This window comes from Mandrillus leucophaeus, unplaced genomic scaffold, assembly GCF_000951045.1.
Source record: "Mandrillus leucophaeus isolate KB7577 unplaced genomic scaffold, Mleu.le_1.0 Scaffold252, whole genome shotgun sequence".
Classification (NCBI taxonomy): domain Eukaryota; kingdom Metazoa; phylum Chordata; class Mammalia; order Primates; family Cercopithecidae; genus Mandrillus; species Mandrillus leucophaeus.
The window spans coordinates 3,260,026-3,279,471 of NW_012102610.1; the positions used below are offsets into that span (position 1 = coordinate 3,260,026).

Consider the following 19,446-nt stretch of genomic DNA (forward strand, 5'->3'; position numbering starts at 1 on the left):
TATATATTAGCTGGGTGTGGTGGTGTGTGCCTGTAGTCCCATCTACTTGAGAGACTGAGGCAGGAGAATCACTTGAACCCGGGAGGTGGAGGTCGCAGTGAGCCGAGATCACGTCACTGCACTCCAGCCTGTCAACAGTGAGACTCTGTCTCAAAAACAAAAAAAAAGCAGATGTCAGGATACATTTGGCCCATGGGCTGCAGTCTGCCAGCCCCTGCTCTAATGGACATGCCTACTTTAAGCCCTGACACCTCAATGTGACACTCAAGTGGCATCTACCCAGGCATGAGCATGACACCCACTGCCCTTCCTCTGCTCTGTCCAGATGCTGCACTCAGCAGCAGTACCTATTGTCTGAGGCCCTTCCCAAGCCTGCTCAGTCAGAATAGCCAAGGTCAACTGAATATGGCTGTCTTTTTACAAGCTCATGTGATGGTAACATGTACCCCACTAAAAGACAGACATGAAGGTGATTCTCTTCATAACAGCCAAAAGTGGAAAAAAACCAACTTCAGCTGGTCTCAGAAAAAAAGCACAGTTGAAGTTAAGATTTTCATTTTTGGCTACTGGAGAACTGACCTAAGATGCCAGAAAACAGTCACCACTGGATTAGAAAAACATAGATGAATAGCTTACTTTAATGATGCTGCCATCCTGATGTATTCTGGAGCTTTCTGGTCAACTTTCTCCATGCAAAGTCGTAATTTCTAAGAACAAAAACAAAGCGGTAAGTGGTATGCTCAAGATAGAGAAAAGCCTACCCAGAAGCTAGGCTCCATCAATGGAGATATATAAATGTTCACTTTTCCAACATATTAATTGTTGTTATCAATTTCCTGATTTATAGACCTACTTTCCAAGCAGAAAATTTTGTAGGAAGGAAAGAAAGTGAGAATGGAGCTTCTGACCAGATGTTTTGTTTTGTTTTTTTTTTGAGGAGTTTTGTTCTGTCACCCAAGCTGGAGTACAATGGCGTAATCTCCGCTCACTGCAACCTCTGCCTCCTGGACTCAAGTGATTCTCATGCCTCGGCCTCCTGAGTAGCTGGAATTACAGGTGTGTGCCACCACGCCCGGCTAATTTTTATATTTTTAGTAGAGACAAGGTTTTGCCATGTTGGCCAGGCTGGTCTCGAACTCCTGGCCTCAAGTGATGTGCCCACCTTGGCCTCCCAAAGTGCTGGGATTATAAGAGTGAGCCACCACACCCGGCCAGATGTTTTTGAGAGGAGTAAGGCTTCCAGGGCACAAGCCAAGGTGTCTACCAAGACAAAAAGGAATTAGCTGCTACTTTCTTTCTCTGCCAAGTGATGCCAGGCAACATTAGGAAACCAGCACAAGGCATTGCCAGGGCTCACTTCAAAAGAGGAAGTGGCACAAGCACAGTGGGTATTCACAGAAATGAGATACCAGGTCATGAACTCCACACAAAGGATGGAGAATGGCTACATCTGCAACCCAACATGGGGCTTAATTAACACCATTTCTAGTAGCCTGAGTATTTACATGGGGATTCCAGAAACATGCCATTATGACCTGCAGAACTGCTAACAATGACTATTCAGTGGTCATCAGACAAAAATATATCTTCCTCTGTTCAGAATGTTGCACAAGCTGCTTCCTCTGCCTGGGCTGATCTCTTCCCTGCATCTCTTACTGCCTGCCCACCCAGTCCACCTGGCTAGTCCTCCTCAGCTCACAGGTCTCACCCGGCCATTAAGGGACCAAGCCAGTCTCACTCCCAGATAGTCTTTGCACACTATTTCCTCTCAGAGTATGCATCTAGTAGGGGGGCTGTGGGATCGCTCATAGTAATGACAGCTGAGGCATTTGGACAAACTTAGAAGGGGACACTCAGTAAACTGGTAAAGTCTGAAAACTTGTAGAACTTTCTAAAACTTGGAAAGTCTAACACTCCCAAGTGAGTTTCCCGGGATTCTTCTGGCCCACTGTTTATGAACATCTCTAGCTTCTGCTCTCCCCACCGAACCTGTCTACACCACGTGGCAACTGCCCTTCCTCCTCTTGCCTCTGGGCCACCAAAGCCTCCACCCTCCTGCTTTCAAGTAGCCAAGGAAGGCCACTTGAAACAAGTTTGCTGCAACACACCCAGGATGACTCTGACTCACACAGGGCCCTAGCTGGGAAATCATAACATGGGCCTTTAACAGGAACTACAAATAATTCAGACGAACAACTTCCCAAAGCATTCTCCAGAATCTGCAGGAGTGTACATAACAAACAGCCAAAATCTGCCTAAGAAATTAGACCCAAGACCAGACAGCGCGAATCACCTCGTAGAGCTTCACGATGTCGGGTGTGTGCTCCTTCTCATCAATCTGCTGCTCTCTCTTGAGCAGCGTGTCCTTGCAGTGTGTACAGCAGCGGATCCGGTCATCGTCCTTCTCATCCAGGACCGAGCTGACACTGCTCATGCTGCTGATGCTGCCTCGGCGGGAGCCATGGACACTGTTGGGTGACTGGCTGGGGCTGGTGTGGGTGCTCAGGGACTCCTTGCTGGCACTGGTGAGCTTGTCTGTAACCACAACACCAACAGGCAGCAATGACCCCCACAGCATCCAATTACCATACCCACGACCTCAAGGCGGCAGTCCACAGGTGTTTGATTTAGAGAGTAACAAGATCAGGCTCCAGGTGTGGGCAAGTACTGCCCCTCTGCCTTCCTGGTGTCAGACTCTGGTGGGAAAGGACTCCACTGCTGCCCCTCCAAATCCAAACAACCTTGCCTTTCCACCTGCCACTCTCTTCCATTTGCCTTGTGCCTCCAACACAACAAAGATTCTCCCGGGAGATTTTCCTCCACAGCCTTCTCCCTATTCCCAAACATCTGGCTCCTATCCTCTCTGAATGGCAGGTCCTCCAGGAAAGCCTTTTCCAATTCCCTGAGGCAAAAACTATCCATCCTTCCCATCAGTTCCCACCACATTGCCCATTTTAGAGCACTTTCCACTCTTCTCCCTGTGTACAGTTACATGTACACCCCAGAGCTGCCCTAGGAACCTATGACTTTTTGTGGGTACAAACTGTGTCTTACTCACACTTGTACCCTTAACATATCCAGCAGGGCCACCCCACAGCAGCTGCCCAGTAAATGCTGGCTAAAGAGCTCAAGAGAAGAAGGATGAATAGTGTCCCAAAAAGGCTGCTTATAGTCTTATGTACATGAGACAGGGAGTTGGTCTCAGGGAGGAAGTATCAAGGTAAAGTGACCTGGTATATGTGAGAGTTGGACAGAAGCAGCATCTGTTTTTGTCCCCACATTATCCAGACACCCCGTGGCCAACAGCATGCAGAGTCAGCAGAACTCTCTAGTGTAAATTTATCCCAAACTTCCCAGAAGCCAATGAGATCATCTTCAGCAACTTCTACTCAGCTTGGTTGCAAAGTCCTGGAGGATCGGGTTCCACCTAAACTTTGTCCTCCACACACCCCCAACTATTCTATTTGCTCCTCTATTAACCTACCCTGGGCTTTCCAGAATTCCATGCCTTTGCTCCTGCTGTTCATTCTACCTAAAATGTCCTTTCTCCATCTCTTTTGCAATCCTACTCATCTTTTAAGGCTCTTTTCGAACATCACCTCCCAGCCCTAAGCATCCATGCTCTCACTGTCCCTGAACCCACAGCACTCAGCATCTCTCATATTATATTAGTCTTTTCTATATGACAGTGAGTTGTGTGTGACTTATCCCACAGGAAGGGACTAGCCCACTGTTTATATTCAAGACCCTCTTCTCAAAATCACACTTGCCACTTCCAAGCAGAGCAGACAAAGAGTTGGTCAGCCTCTCCTGAGTGCCTGACACAATCTCTTTCATTGTACATCTCTCTTTAGAAAGCAATTATTTATTTGTGAGTTTATGCCCCCTGCTAGATGCTAGACTCCTTGGGAGAATGAACAATGTCTTATAGGCTTATAGGCCAGAAATGGGCAAAAGATGACCTGTGAGCCAAGTCCAGCCTGCAGGCTGTTTCTATATGGCTCTCAAACTAAGTATAATTTTCACATTGCTATTTTATTTATTTATTTATTTTGAGATGGGAGTCTCACTCGGTCGCCCAGGATGGAGTGCAGTGGCTCAATCTCAGCTCACTGCAGCCTCCGCCTCCCAGGTTCAAGCAATTCTCCTGCTTCAGCCTCCTGAGTAGGTGGGACTACAGGCACATGCCACCACACCAGGCTAATTTTTGTATTTTTATAGAGACAGGATTTCAACATGTTGGCCAGGCTGGTCTCGAACTCCTGACCTCAAGTGATCCACCTGCCTCGGCCTCCCAGAGTGCTGTGATTACAGGCGTGAGCCACTGTGCCCAGTCTAGTATTCACATTTTTAAAAGGTTGTTTAAAGAAAGAAAAAATGTCACAGCAACCATATGTGGCCCACAAAACTTAAATTTATCTACTATCTGATCCTTACAAAGTTTGCCAATCCCTGTTATAGATCACTGTATCTGCCCCTAGCATAGTACCTAGCCTGTAGTGGGTTTCACAGAATCAGCAACTTAATGAATGAAGATTCCCATGAGCCATTAATGTAACAAAAAGGTTCCACGGTCCCAGTGGTGATCAGCAAATAAGCTAGACCCAAAAGAAGATGAGGGTCCAGGGCCCCACCTCCAAGTCACCTACTTGCCAAGGGAAGGCTGATGAGCTCCATACACTTCTTGCACATAATAGACCCGCAGAGGCGGCAGTGGTGGCGGCGGTTCCGGATGCTGAACTTATTCCCACAGTCTGGACAGAAAGGGACATCCTGGTCGTTGACCCAAGGCACCACAGACTTTTCTATTGCTTTGGGAAGAGCAAACCAACAAGAAAGCAGGCCATTTTTAAAGAGAGCTTTGGTCAGGGAAAAAAGATAATAAGATGAATGTGAGCAAAGTTTTAAAGTTACCTCGAATCTTTGCAGATTCAGTATTTGTTCTGTCAAACGCAGTGAGCTGACCGGGAGAAAATATTGCCAAATGAAATTAACCAGGTGATGTATACATGCTCCACATTTTCCAATACATCAAGCAGGAAATTAGCACATTTGGATTTCTCAAGTCTCATCTGTCATCCCCAACTCCACAAAATCACAAAAGCAATTTCACATGGGACAGGGTATTAGTTTTACATCTAGAACCTACCTCCCTTCCTATGACCCACTTCTAATCTCTTTATTGTCAGTTACCCATTTTAGCAATAATCAGGGGTAGGCAAGGATGGGTAGGGGCAGTGACTGAAAGCAATGGAAAACTCTCCATTCTCCACAGTGCTCCTGGACCCTAAAACTGGCCACATATTTCTGCCTTACAAAGTACACATAAAGAACTGTACTTGTGGTTGCTACTATGCCCAGCACACAATCCAGGTTACACACAACAAGCACATCCAGGATCAAAATACACCCGTGAGACCTGGTCACCGCTTCTTTGTTTGCGATCACACACTACACCTCACTGGGTGATTGTGCCTGGGACACCCAAAAGAAGAACCTGAAGGAAGAAAGGTTTTCTGGCACCTGAGTGGGATTCATAGGTGGGAAAAGGGAAGCTGAGCATGTGGCAAATTTGTCAGCCTGGGCCATTCTGTTAAGGAATGCTGGCCCAGGCTAGAACTGTCCACCACATCCTCTGCACCTCTCTAGAGAAGGTGTTTCTCTGCCACCATCAGCTGTATATGATACACACAACACATGTGATAGAAATGTGATTATTTTTTCCCAGCAAATGTGTATTTGCAGAAAAAAAATGTTTTAAGACAACAAAATTTACCTTCTCTAACCTGATTATTAATTTATTGACTTCCACAACATAGTGGTCAATTCTAGCAGCTCGGTGTTTTTTGAAGTCGGAAAGATGGCTTCTCACAGCACCTAGAGGGAAGGAAGGTAGGGAGACAAATGACTTATAGTTTCTCTGAGGGAGCCTCTCTACCTTGCCACTTATCCCAATGAATTTCAAAAGCAGGCTGGTCAACATAGCGAGACCCCGTCTCTCTCCAAAAAATAAAAAAATTAAAATAGCCAGGCATGGGCATGTATGCCTATAATCCCAGCTCCTTGGGAGGCCAAGGCGGGAAGATAGCTTGAGCTCAGGAGCTGGAGGCTTCAGTGAGTTATGATCCCACCACTGTACTCCAGCTTGGGTGACAGAGTGAGACCAATCTCAGAAAGAAAAAAAAAAAATTTCAAAAGCAAGTAAAAACTCTAGGATTTTAGAGTCGTACCAAAAATTAAAAAACCAGGAAAGCAAATGGAAGAAAATCTGCTGAATTGTTAACCGTGACCTTCGGAGGCCACCAAGTACCATATGAGAGACCTGAGAGTACAGTAGATAAAGAGCATGGACTCTGGAGTCAGCCTGTGCTCAAGTTTCAATTCTGCCACACACTGTGTAACCCTGGGCAAATTACTTAACATCTCTGTAACTGTAAGAGTACTCAATTATCAAATGGAATAATAACGGTATGTACTTCACAGAGTTGTTACGATGATTAAGTAAGTTAAAATTTGTAAAGTCTTAACTGACTCTCATGCCAATGTTAAATAAACCGGGTGGTAACATTATGGGCGATTTAAAAATTTTTGAATTATCTTACTGTTTTATAATTTATAAATTTGATACAATATGGTTTTTCCTCAGGATAAAGACAATTCTCAAAATGGGCAAAAAAATGTAAATGCTAATAGATTCCCTTGTGGAAGCTAGTTAAGCTGATATCTTCCTCAGTACAGCAGCCAAAACCCAGGACAAATGTCTGCAACACAAAAAGCTTACTGTCCGAGTAACCTGAAATATCCCCTGCTCAGTCTCACCTGCTCCAGAAACATATTGCCCTCAACCCTCCCGGCACTCAATGTATGTCTCCTTCCCAATGATCACCTATTCACTTATAAACTGTAGTGTAACAGAATTTGTCACATGCCATGCTTTAAAAAAAAAAAAATTTAATTGCCAAATAAAAATTGCATATATTCACCGTGTACAACATGTTTTGAAATATTTATACATTGGGAAATGGCTAAACTAGCTAATTACCATATGCATTACCTCATATACTTATCACTTTTTGTGGTGACAACACAAAGTCTACTCTCACTGACTTCCAAGAATACAAGATATTTTCATTAACTATAATCAGGCCAGGTGCAGTGGCTCATGCCTGTAATCCCAGCACTTTGGAGGGCTGAGGAGCGTGGAACATTTGAGGCCAGGAGTTCAAGACCAGTCTGACCAACATGGTGAAACCCTGTCCCTACCAAAAATACAAAAATTAGCTGGGCATGGTGGTGCACGCCTGTAGTCCCAGCTACTCAGGTTGCTGGGACACGAGAATTGAACCCAGAGGCAAAGGTTGCAGTGAGCCAAGATCACAGCAGCACACTCCATCCTCGGTGACAGAGGAAGACTCCATCTCAGAAAAACAAACAAACAAAAAACTATATATCAGCACCTTGTACAACAGATCTCTCGACTTATTCCTCCCGACTGAAATTTTGTATCCTTCGATCAGCATCTCCACGTTATACTCTTTCTATTTACTTATTTTTGAGACAGAGTCTCACCCTGTCATCCTGGTTGGAGTGCAGTGGCAAAATCTCTTGGCTCACTGCAATCCCCACCTCCCAGGTTCAAGCGATTCTCATGCCTCAGTCTCCCAAGTAACTTGGATTACACACATGTGCCACCAGGCCCGGCTAATTTTTGTATTTTTAGTAGAGACAGAGTTTCACCACATTGGCCAAACTGGTCTCAAACTCCTGGCCTCATGTGATCACCTGCCTTGGCCTCCCAAAGTGCTGGGATTACAGGTGAGCCACTGCACCTGGCCACACATGCTATACTCTTAACCATCCACATGTCTTTTCTACCCTAATCATACTCTAACATCTAATTAAACTTTAGTTTAGAATTCTTAGGGGTGACCATAAATATTAACTACTAAAATTTGCCATTCATTTAACCTACAATTTGTAACTTCAGTTACTGCAACTGGCAACTTAATCAGAAAATCCCTAGTAATCTCACACTGGCAATCATGAAACAAGGTATCACAAACAAGCTATCATAAATAAATATTAACTTACAAAATTTGCCATTCACTTGACCTTCTACAATTTGTGACTGTCTTCAGTTGCTGCAACTGGCAACTTAATCAGAAAATCACCCCAGTAATCTCACATGGGCAATCATGAAACAAAGCTAATAAGAATTCATGTGTCCAAAATTTCTCCTTCGTGTTTTGGATTGGCTTTCATATGTATCTCATAATTACATATGTATAGTATTATTCTTTTTTTTTTTGAAACAGAGTCTCACTCTGTCACCCAGGCTGGAGGGCAATGGCACAATCTTCGCCCACTGCAACCTCCGCCTCCCGGATTCAAGCAATTCTCCTGCCTCAGCCTCCTGAGTACCTGGGATTACAGGCATGTGCCACCATGCCTGGCTAAATTTTTTGTATTTTTAGTAGATACAAGGTGTCACCATATTGGCCAGGCTGGTCTTGAACTCCTGACCTTGTGATCCACCCGCCTCAACCTCCCAAAGTGCTGGGGAATTACAGGCGTGAGCCACCACGCCCGGCTGTATAGTATTATTTTTAAAGCAATTTTCTCCATTCTCCAATACAGTAGCAAATAGCCACAAGTGGACATAGAACACTTAAAATGTAGTTAGTGTGTGGTACAGAAGTGACTTTTAATTTTATTTCATTTTAATCTATTTAAACTAAGTAGCCCATGACTGGTGGCTACTGAATGGACAGCACAGTTGTAGGACTTTCCTTATTCAAAGAGACATCTTCTATAACGGCACTAAAAAGGTACAGTAGATAAGCCTGGGTGAATTTCGCTTTCCTTCTTAGAGCTCCAGTTTCCTCATCTATAAATGGGAAAAAGGATCATTACTTCACAAGGCTTTTGTGAAAGGTGAACAAGATCATAAACATGAAAATTTAATAAATCACAAGGGAATAATTAATAAATAAAGGAATAATTACCCATTTCATGGACAGAAAATATTTTATTATATTAATGACTGTTATCATTAGATGGTTAAAGGATATGTAGGCAAGTATAGTAGCTCACGCCTGTAATCCCATCACTCTGGGAGGCTGAGATGGGCGGGTCACTTGAGCCCAGGAGTTCGAGACCAGCCTGGGCAAAAAAGGACCCTGTTTCTACAAAAAATACAAAAATTAGCGAGGTGTGATGGTGTGCACCAGTAGCCTCAGCTACTGAGGAGGATCACTTGAGCCTGGAATGCAGTGAGCCATGATGGAGCCCTGGACTCCAGCCTGGGTGACCCAGTGAGTCTCTGTCTCAAAAAAAACCACAAAAAAACAAAAACACAGATATGTAAGATTAGATAGTTCAACTAAGTGTGTGTGGCATGATAAATAGGTTTATTGAGATATAATTCACATACATACACCATTTAAAGCAAATTCAGTGGTTTTTAGGATTTTAAGAGTTGTACAATCATCACAATAAATTTTAGAGAATTTTTATCATCCCAGAAACGTGAAAGTAGGTAGATGGTACTATAATTATTCAAAAAAGTAAGCTGCATAACCCAGTGCCTGTCACTGGGCAGATAATGTCCTATGTGAGAGGAAAGATTCGTTAATGGACTCTGTGCCTAGGCTGATGTCCGAGAGATATGGATTCATACCCCACTTCTGCAGTTTACTCACTGTTTGTCTCTGGGCAGGTTCTCATGAGGTGCAGTGAAGATCTAACGAGACCACAGGTATAAAGCATTTAATGTAATGCCTAACACAAAGTGGATGCTCAGCTGGTTCTCTTCCATTTTCTCCCCTCAACAAGGGCATAAGGTCCATTAGAAGCTTAGACCGTTATGGTTTACTGATGCCTCCTCAACTTTTAAAACTTTACCTAGAACATAGCAGATGCTCAATAACCACTTGCTGAATGAATAAATGAATTTTCTTACCAAGCTCCTGGGGTTCCCACATGTAAGGATCAACCCCTCCATAGCTGAAAGACTCATATCCTTGGGTCCCTGATTCTGCTCGATCATCCCCTTCTCGTTTCAACAACCTGTCCTTTGCTTTCTTAGCCTTCTGGACAAGACCTTGAAAAATGGAACAAATAATACAAATGAACCATGAAGAACACCCAGTAAAGAGTCAAAAGAAATCTCAAAAAATAAGAGTTAACAAAATAATTATCATTTGTTTAAAAATGCACCAGAAATATTCAGATCCCAAGTAAAATGCAGGAACAAGCACACAAACACTATACTACAAATACCACAGAGCAATACACTGGTTAGTCAGTATTAGCATTAAATTGGTTTAGGTGGCCGAAATATGGGCTAAATTACTGCTCATTGCCAAACTTAAGAGCACAATTAAATAAAAGTGCTAAAATCAAATTTGATGAGGAAAACAGGGTGATGGAAGTGTTTTCTTCTTTATCTTAATTGGAGTGGTGGTTAAGTGGGTATATACATTTTTTAAAACTTTTTGAATTGGGCCAGGCACAGTGGCTCACACCTGTAATCCCACAAGGGAGGCGAATTACTTGAGTCCAGGAATTCAAGCCAGCTTGGGCAACATGACAAAACCCCATCTCTACTAAAAATACAAAAAACTAGCTGGCTGTGGTGGCATGCACCTGTAGTCCCAGCTACTTGGGAGGCTGAGGTGGGAGAATCACCTGAGCCCAGGAGGTCGAGGATGCAGTGAGCTGAGATTGTGCCACTGCACTCCAGCCTGGGCAACCAGAATGAGATCCTGTCACCAAAAAAAAAAAAAAAAAGAAAAAAAATTTAAAATAAAATAAAAGTGTACGCTTAAAAACTATACCTCAATTAAAATAAAGTTTTTTAAAAACCAAGTTCTATAGTACTAATTAATTTACCCCAGAAACTCATGAGTAAATTCTTCTCATTTACCTCCAGGATGGGATTCAGCTAAACCTCCATCCCTGGACTGGTGTTCCCCATAGGCTTAACCAGACACAGAGTTCTTCCTTCCCCACTACTGCCCACGCACTTATTGAATGCATGTGAGAATATTTGCAAAAAGCTTCAAGAAACAGATATAACATCTACAACATAACACAAACAGAACCAGATTTGGTAAGAAGAGAAAATGAACATTTCCTATATTTAGACCTTGTATGTACCAGGCACAATGCAAAGTGCTTGCAAATACATCATGCCAGTTCATGCTCACAATGTTATAAGGCAGGTGACAGCCCTACTTACAAATGAGGAAACAACATCAAAGACGGGGAAGAACTTGCTTCACCCAAGATCACAGAGCTTACAGATAACAGCAGGGCTGGAAGTAGACACCTCATGTGTCTGAAATGAGAGCTCCAGCTCTCCCCAGCTAGTGCTGATTCACAAACTATGCCTCTGCAGAACATGGGTTCTGCCACCTGTGCTGGTGAAGCGAACCACCTGTTAAACTGAACAATCAGCTGGCAGGGGCAAAAAAAGAATTCTCAGTTCTAAGTCGCTCTCGCTCTCTCATGAATGTTCTTTAATCTTGGATGAATGCTACCCCTTTCTTCTACCAGAATCTAGTAGAAAATATCAGACTGAATATAAAATGATATCATTACTTTTACCTTTTATTTATTTATTTTTTAGAGACAGGGTCTCGCTCTGTCACCCAGGCTGGAGTACAGTGGCACAATCATAGCTCACTGCAGCCTTGATCTCCTGGGCTCAAGTGATCCTCTTGCCTCAGTCTCCTAAGTAGCTGGGGATCACAGGTGTGCACCACCATAACTAGGTAATTAAAAAAAAAATTTTTTTTTTTGGAGAGATATTGCCTAGGCTCGCAGGCAGAGGGTGAGATTGATAAGAATACACTCGTCTTCTTTTAATACAGTCAAGCCAATAAGCAAACTTTCTGATTATTGGTCACTGTGGAACAGCTTTGTCCAAACTGGAAAAATACCAAAACAAAAGGACATCCTTTAAAATGCACTAAAGTAGTTTTTTTTTTTAAGACAGAGTTTCACTCTTGTCACCCAAGCTGGAATGCAATGGCAGCTATCTCAGCTCACTGCAACCTCTGACTCCCAGGGGTTCAAGGGATGCTCCTGCCTCAGTCTCCCAAGCAGCTGGGATTACAGGCATATGCCAACACACCCAGCTAATTTTTGTATTTTTTTTTTGTAGAGACGGGGTTTCACCACGTTGGCCAGGCTGGTCTCAAACTCCTGGCCTCAGGTGATCCACCCACCTCAGCCTCCCAAAGTGCTGGGATTAAAGGCATGAGCCACTGTCCCTGGCCTAAAGTAGTCTATTCTAGTAACAGGGGAGAGGAAACTGCCTGATGTGAACAAAGGGTCTAGCAAACAGGAATGTGAGTTAGCAAATAACAATTCATTTTTGCAAACAAGACTAGAGTATCAGGTTAAACAGGCAATCTATACCATTAACCACATTAGGAGACAGCAAAACTACCTGGCAATCTTCCCAGAATGGACATAGCCCTTCCACAGGAGGTCAATTAAGAATAATCCCATATATTTTTAAAAACAATAACAAAGCAAGAAGCCACAGTCAATTTTCAGCTATCTTTTCTTCTACTTACTGAAAATGGGCTAAACTGGAGCTGAACCAGGACTGGGTCTCGAATCCACAAACTTTTTACTAATGACTAGTCTATCTTTTCTTTTTTGAACTGCCCCCAAAAACTAATACTAAGGTTCACTCTTTTGGCTTTAACTTTTCACTTGCCTAAAACTAACCATGTCATAACATTTCTAAGAATTAAAAGACCAAATGGAGAGTTAATCTGCTTTCTAAAGGGCTTTTCAAAAAACCTTTCATGTCAATCCTGAAAACTTTACTTTCCTGATTCTGAAATGCAGAAAACTGCAACATAATCAAGAATTCCTTTCTAACTAAAGATATGATCATTAGTAGTACTAGAGGTAGAGATGTAGGGGGTAGGGCAGGGTGGGAGATAAAGGGAAAACCAAGAGGATCTTTTCTTTCTTTTTTTTGAGACAGTTTCACTCTGTTGCTCAGGCTAGAATGTGACAGCCTTGATCTCCCAAGCTGAAGCGATCCTCCCACCTCAGCCTCCTGGGTAATTGGGACTACCAGTGCGTGCCACTATGACTGGCTAATTTTTTAAAATAATTTTTTTGTAGAGATGGTCTCGCTATGTTGCCCAGTCTGGTCTCCTGGGCTCAAGCAATCCTCCTGCCCTGGCCTCCCAAAGTACTAGAATTACAGGCGTGAGTCACTGCACCTGGCTGAAGTAACTTTATTTTGTTTTTTGTTTTTGAGTCAAAGTTTCACTCTGCTGCCCAGGCTGGAGTGCAGTGGCATAATCATGGCTCACTGCAGCTTCAAGCTTCTGGGCTCAAGGGATCCTTCTGCTTCAGCCTCCCAAGTGGCTAGGACTACAAGTGCATGTCATCATACCCAGCTAACTAAAAAAAAAAAATTCTTTTTTCTTTTTTTTTTTTGGTACAGACAGGATCTATGTTGCCCAGGCTGTTCTCAAACTCCTAAGCTGAAGCGATCCTCCCGCCATGACCTCCCAAAGCGCTGGGATTACAGGTGTGAGTCACTGTGCCCAGCCAAGGATCCTTTCAAGTTTCTTTCACAAGGCACAAAATTTCCATTCTATTTAGTATTCCTTAAATAGATTCCCGTATCTGTATTCTCTAAATAACCTTAAACACTCTTCCTCTTAAAAAAGGGTCAGTGAAGGAATCGGGGAACATTATCTAATCTCTCTACCCACTGGCATCACCAGTTTTAGCAATGGCATTGTATATGACTTAGTTCAGCTGACACCAAGACCGGAAGCTAGTTGAAAATGATGGAGGCTCTTCCTTTGGTTGGCAAAGGAAACTTACATAATCAGGTTTTTCAGTTTTGTTTTTGCTTCATTTCCTCCAGGAAGCTGCAATGCACGCTGTGATTGAAACACGGGGCCTCTCACCCTGTGATGTCACATGCAAACAGCAGCACTGGACATAGAGATGATAGAAGACCTACATTCCAGGCCTAGCTCTGCAATTCCTGTGTGACCGTGGATAAGTAACTCAACATCTCTTGAGCCTCACTTCACTTACTATCTATAAAATAAGACCAATCACCTTCTTGCAGAGTTGTTAGGAGAGTCAGATGAAATAATAATGTCTGTGAAAGAAACTCTAAAAACTATAAAGCACAGCATTTTTTTTCCCCTCCTAATAGTTTTGGCTCTGCTCTACAGCCTCTACAGCCAGAAGCCACCTCATCCACCATAGCCCTCAGGATTTCAGAAATGTTTGCCTTTGTTTTTTTTGGATAGAAGTTGCAACTGTTTATGCTTTTAGAAACTCTTTTTTACTGAACAGAAAAGTGAGATAGAGTGGGACTCTAGGGACAACTATGTGATTACAAAGTACATATGAGTCACCTGTTAGAAAGCCAAAGCAGGCCGGGCGCGGTGGCTCAAGCCTGTAATCCCAGCACTTTGGGAGGCCGAGATGGGCGGATCACGAGGTCAGGAGATCGAGACCATCCTGGCTAACACGTTGAAACCCCGTCTCTACTAAAAAAAAATACAAAAAACTAGCCGGGTGACATGGCGGGCGCCTGTAGTCCCAGCTACTCGGGAGGCTGAGGCAGGAGAATGGCGTAAACCCGGGAGGTGGAGCTTGCAGTGAGCTGAGATCCAGCCACTGCACTCCAGCCTGGGCGACAGGCAAAATTCTGTCTCAAAAAAAAAAAAAAAAAAAAAGAAAGCCAAAGCACACTTAGAAATACATGGTCATTCCTTTCTTTCCCTCCCAATAAAGACTATGAATACAGCATCCAGAACTTTTTAATCTCATGGCCTTCAGAAATGCTGCCAGCTGTGAGAAGCAAGTTAGCTGAAAACTACAAAAATAAGTCCCAGAGGAGCAGCATCTTTGTTTTGTGTGTGTGTGTGTGTGTGTGTGTGTGTGTGTGTGTGAAAGGGTCTCTCTCTCTCTGTTGCCCAGGCAACAGTGGCATGATCATCACTCACTACAGCCTTGACCTCCCTGGGCTCAAGCGATCCTCCTACCTCAGTCTCCTGAGTAGCTGGGGCAACAGGCGTGCACCATCACATCTGGCTAGTTTTTTTTTTAATTTTTTTGTGAGGTGGGTTTCGCGATGTTGCCCAGACTGGTCTTGAACTCCTGAGCTCAAGTGATCCACCCACACTGGCCTCCCAAAGTGCTGGGAATAGAAACATAAGCCACTGTGCCCGCCCAGAGGAGAAGCATCTTATCTGGAGGTTAGAATTTGATGTCCAGGAAATACAATAAAGATATGTATAGTCAAAAGTACCTTTGAAAAATTCTTTCCACAACTCTCTCAGTCAGATCTGAGCTCTTGGAAGCTCAAAAACCAAGGTTTTCAGATTGTTTCTTTTGTTTTTCAACTACGACCTTCCTTTTTCTGGGCTACAGAGGGCAAGATACCAGTTGGGGAAGGAAGGATGGTAGGTAGGCTTAAATTTGTGACAGGTAAAATGGGTGCATAATGTGCCTCCATCATCATAGCAAAGGAAGAAATTCCTCTCCAAATTCTATTAGGCTAGTAGTTAGAGAATAGTCAAGCCAGATCACAGCAATTACATTTACTAGATTCAAAGTCAAACTGTGTTTCACTGAGTGGCTTTAGATAAGTTATCTAATCTCTTTGTGTCTGGTGCAAAATGTGGCTCACAGCCACACAGTTATTGTGAGGATTAAATGAAATAAATAAACAGGGAGACTCTGAAAATGCCTGGCACATGACAAACACTAGTCATTTGTTTGCTACTACTACTATCATATTCCCGTGGCAACACTGAAGCTGATGAGAACTATCCCGTGAGTTAAAGCTCTCAATGACAGCAGGGTATAGGCAAGGTCCTATATAGTATATATATGACCCAGCAAGGTCCTTGCCTCTTACTTTTAATTTGCCCTTTGACATCACGGTCTTCGCCCGAGTGTTCTTCCTCATAATGTGAGTGAAGCTGATAGAAAGACTGCAGATCCTTCAGGCACAGAGGGCAGAGGAAGCCCTCCCTCACTTCCCCTGGGTCATCCAGAGAAGCCATGGCGGTGCCGCTCTCAACCCTAGGAAGGCAGGGATCTCATGCCAAGAGTCAGCTTGATTCCTCCCAAGGAATCATAGTTCCCGCAGCATTAGCTTAAGCAGCACACAGACGGTGAGGAAGTAGCCTCATGGCCCTGAATGAGGTTTCCTCTCTGGAGTAGGAGGAGCCTAAGAAAGAAAAGAAGAAGGGAAAAAAGCCAATTCAGGCAAACTGGTAGCAATTGAGTATTTTCTTCATTCTTTTCACAGTTCAACAGGGTACTTAATGTTTGTTCAGTGCAAGTTTGAGAAAACAAACTCTTTCTCAAATCCTTAGACCAAGCAAGCTGCAAAACCTAAGACGTGAAAACATCATTGGACAACAACAACTCAATTAAGTGGGAAACACAGATTCTTGAAATAAGCAAATAATACCTTGGCAATTCTCTTACATTCATTCCAAATGACCCAACTTCGTAATTCATATGCCACTTTAGCCACTGGGGGAATGTCTGAAGTACTTATCAACAAGCAGAAGTTTTTACTTGATGCTGTTTACCTTGATTGTTTATTCAACCACATATATTAAGTTCTTGATACTTGTAAGACACCTGTGTTAGAAATGCAAAGATGAAGACATAGTATCTCCCATAAAAACATAAAAAAAAAACAAAATTCCTAACGTCAGTTAAAGAGAAACATTAGAAACCTACTAGTCAAAAAGAAAAAATTTATATTTGTGGAGCACTTATCTCTAATGGGCTTACTAGATTTTTTTTTTTAAGAGACAGCATCTTGCTCTGTCACCTAGTGAGCTATAATTGCTCACAACAGCTTCGACTTTCGGATTCAAGTGATCCTCCTGCCTCAGCCTCCCAAGAAGCTGGGACTACAGAAGTGTGCCATCACACCCAGCTAGTTTTTAAATTATTTATAGAAACAGGTTCTTTCTGTGTTTCCCAGGCGGGTCTCTAACTCCTGGCCTCAAGCAATCCTCCTGCCTGAGCCTCCCAAACTGCTGAGATTACAGGTGTGAGCCACTGCACCCTGACAGATCTTATAAGCCAGTAGGTGACAGTTAAGCAGCAAACCTGATGTTCTCACTGCTTCAAAAATAAAAGGCTGGCCAGGCATGGTGGCTCATGCCTGTAATCCCAGCACTTTGGGAGGCCAAGGCAGGCGGATCACCTGAGGTCAGGGGTTCAAGACCAGCCTGGCCAACATGGTGAAATCCCATCTCTACTAAAAATACAAAAATTAGCCAGTAGGCACCTGTAATCCTAGCTAGTGGGGGGACTGAGGCAGGAGAAATGCTTGAACCCAGGAGGCAGAAGTTGCAGTGAGCTGACATCACGCCATTGCACTCCAGCCTGGGCAACAAGAGCGAAACTCTGTCTCAAAAAAGTAAGTAAATAAATAAATAAAAGGCTTTGGTGTCTAAACATTTCAGGGCTTAATAAGTTACATTCTCTGTCTTACTGGCCCATGGCAAAGTCACTTCCAATGTCACCTCATCAAGACTCTCAGTCACAAGAGAAATTGAGACAAAACCATTCCACAAAAGCAGAGAAATTTCTCCCCAAGAACCTGGGGCTACAAGCCACAGTATATAGTGAGGGGGGATGTGTGACCCTCAGCTTTGGATGGACTGTAGAAGACCACTGAGGAGGGACTGCCTGGTCCTCAAAGCTGAAGGGTGGCAGCAACTCAGAAAATAAACAAATGAGACACCAGGACCCTATTTTTCCCCTCTAGTTAAGAAACCCAGTGACTTCATACATTTTCCACTGAAATATAGTAGCTCTAGGTCTGGCCTCTTCCCTCCCCAGCCAGTGGTTCATCTGATGCTGACTGTGACAGCGCCCTTTCTTCCCATGCACTCACCCCATACGACCACAAATCAAACACAAAGCCCACCACATCCATGCCACAAAACCACCCTTCACGCCTCAGCCCAAACCCAAACCTCACTTCCTCAAAGAAATGTCTCTTACTCAGAGCATCAGAATGGACTTCTCCTTCACAGCACTCATCTCAATTTATAACCGCAGGTACATACGTGAAGTGACCAAGTAAGACTGAAAAATCTGGGAGGGCACAAACTCTGTATGTTTTCCCCTTCGCCGTCTCCCCAAGGTTTAGCACAGTACCTGGCACACACAATGAAGAAGCACAATAAATCTCCATGAAAGAACGAACAAATGAATGAACTCCAAAATCATATAACTAAGCATACACCATAAAGAAACCACCGAATCGGACCCCACAACCGTAACTGAACACATACGCAAGCCCCTTGCACTCTTAAATCACGTAAAAAGTAAAAAACAAGAACAAAAACCTACATGTTCTGCAACCGTACATCCAGCACGAATGTCACCCCGCCACATGCCGCATCGACGACATATCCCACAGCCGCACTCAACCCGCCCTCACGACCGCACACAACCACAACCCACGTAACTAACACGATTATACACACGTCGCATGACCACACACAACACGAACGACTCAACCCCGTGAAGCAGACATGACAACGTCACACACCGCACAGACACCACACAAAACACTCCAAACATCTCTACACGAACTCAGAACACAAACGCTTCAGCTTTACACAACCAGAGAATCAAACACAACCGCTCGGGAGACAAGCACCCACCCACTCCCCCCACAGCTGCACAACCAAACCCAAGTGTGTATGCCCCGCGTAACCGCACAGGGCCCAATCATCACAAGCACACACAAGCGAAACGCACGGCCTGAAAGCCGCATCTCCCACCTCTCACGTCACACCCACCACAACCACACACGGTCCACACCCACAGGGCCGGCCCATCTCCGTTCTGGAGGAGTCGTGTCCCCGTCCCTCAGACTAGGCCTGACCCTCTGTACCCGGCCGGGCTCCTGCGGACACGCAGGCCTGTCCCGTCCTCGGGCCCGGGCCTCCACCGTCCCTCACACAGCCGCGGCCGCCATCTCCATCGGTCGCTCGGAACTCGGCAGGTGCGCCTGCGGCGGCGACGAAACCGGAAGACAGGCTAGTAGACGCCTGTCGAGCGCCGAGTCTTCGAGGCAGCGAAAAGGGCGGATACGGATTCGAATCGTGGAGGGTGGTCCGGCGGCTTCTGCGCAGGCGCTTTCCGAAAGAGAGCGGGGACGGGGGCGGGGAGAGGAGGTGGGACTTGGTAATTTTGTGCGGTTCTTATGTCTCGGATTCCAATCTAGCAGCGCGTCAAAGCCAGCCACTGGCTCGGCACCCCATTGTACAGCTGGGAAAGCTGAGGCCGGTAGATCTTTGGCTCTTGACCAGTATGCACAAAGAATAAGGCAGCCAAGGAGTCAAAGTTCCTGAGAGCTGGAGACAGAAAAAATATTCAGGGGACGTGGAG

The 19,446-nt window shown here is 44.3% G+C and overlaps 1 protein-coding gene and 1 long non-coding RNA gene across 2 annotated transcripts in view; both read right to left on the minus strand.

The window, feature by feature from the left end:
• RBSN (rabenosyn, RAB effector) overlaps nt 1-16,100 on the minus strand; it is a 23,332-nt gene extending 7,232 nt beyond the window's left edge. The window contains exons 1-7 of the mRNA XM_011983645.1: nt 15,929-16,100; nt 9,962-10,102; nt 5,777-5,877; nt 4,915-4,960; nt 4,650-4,811; nt 2,294-2,535; nt 637-707 (exon numbers count right to left, since the gene is read on the minus strand). Coding sequence (XP_011839035.1) covers nt 637-707; nt 2,294-2,535; nt 4,650-4,811; nt 4,915-4,960; nt 5,777-5,877; nt 9,962-10,102; nt 15,929-16,076 — 911 coding nt within the window. The 5' untranslated portion in view covers nt 16,077-16,100. The remainder of the gene's footprint in view (nt 1-636; nt 708-2,293; nt 2,536-4,649; nt 4,812-4,914; nt 4,961-5,776; nt 5,878-9,961; nt 10,103-15,928) is intronic.
• A 388-nt stretch (nt 16,101-16,488) lies between these two features.
• LOC105542206 lies at nt 16,489-19,064 on the minus strand. Its single transcript, XR_001006432.1, has 3 exons — nt 18,950-19,064; nt 18,049-18,204; nt 16,489-16,665 (listed from the first exon to the last, which is right to left on the minus strand). It is a non-coding gene; the product is annotated as an uncharacterized LOC105542206 (long non-coding RNA).
• Between the last annotated feature and the right edge of the window lie 382 nt (nt 19,065-19,446).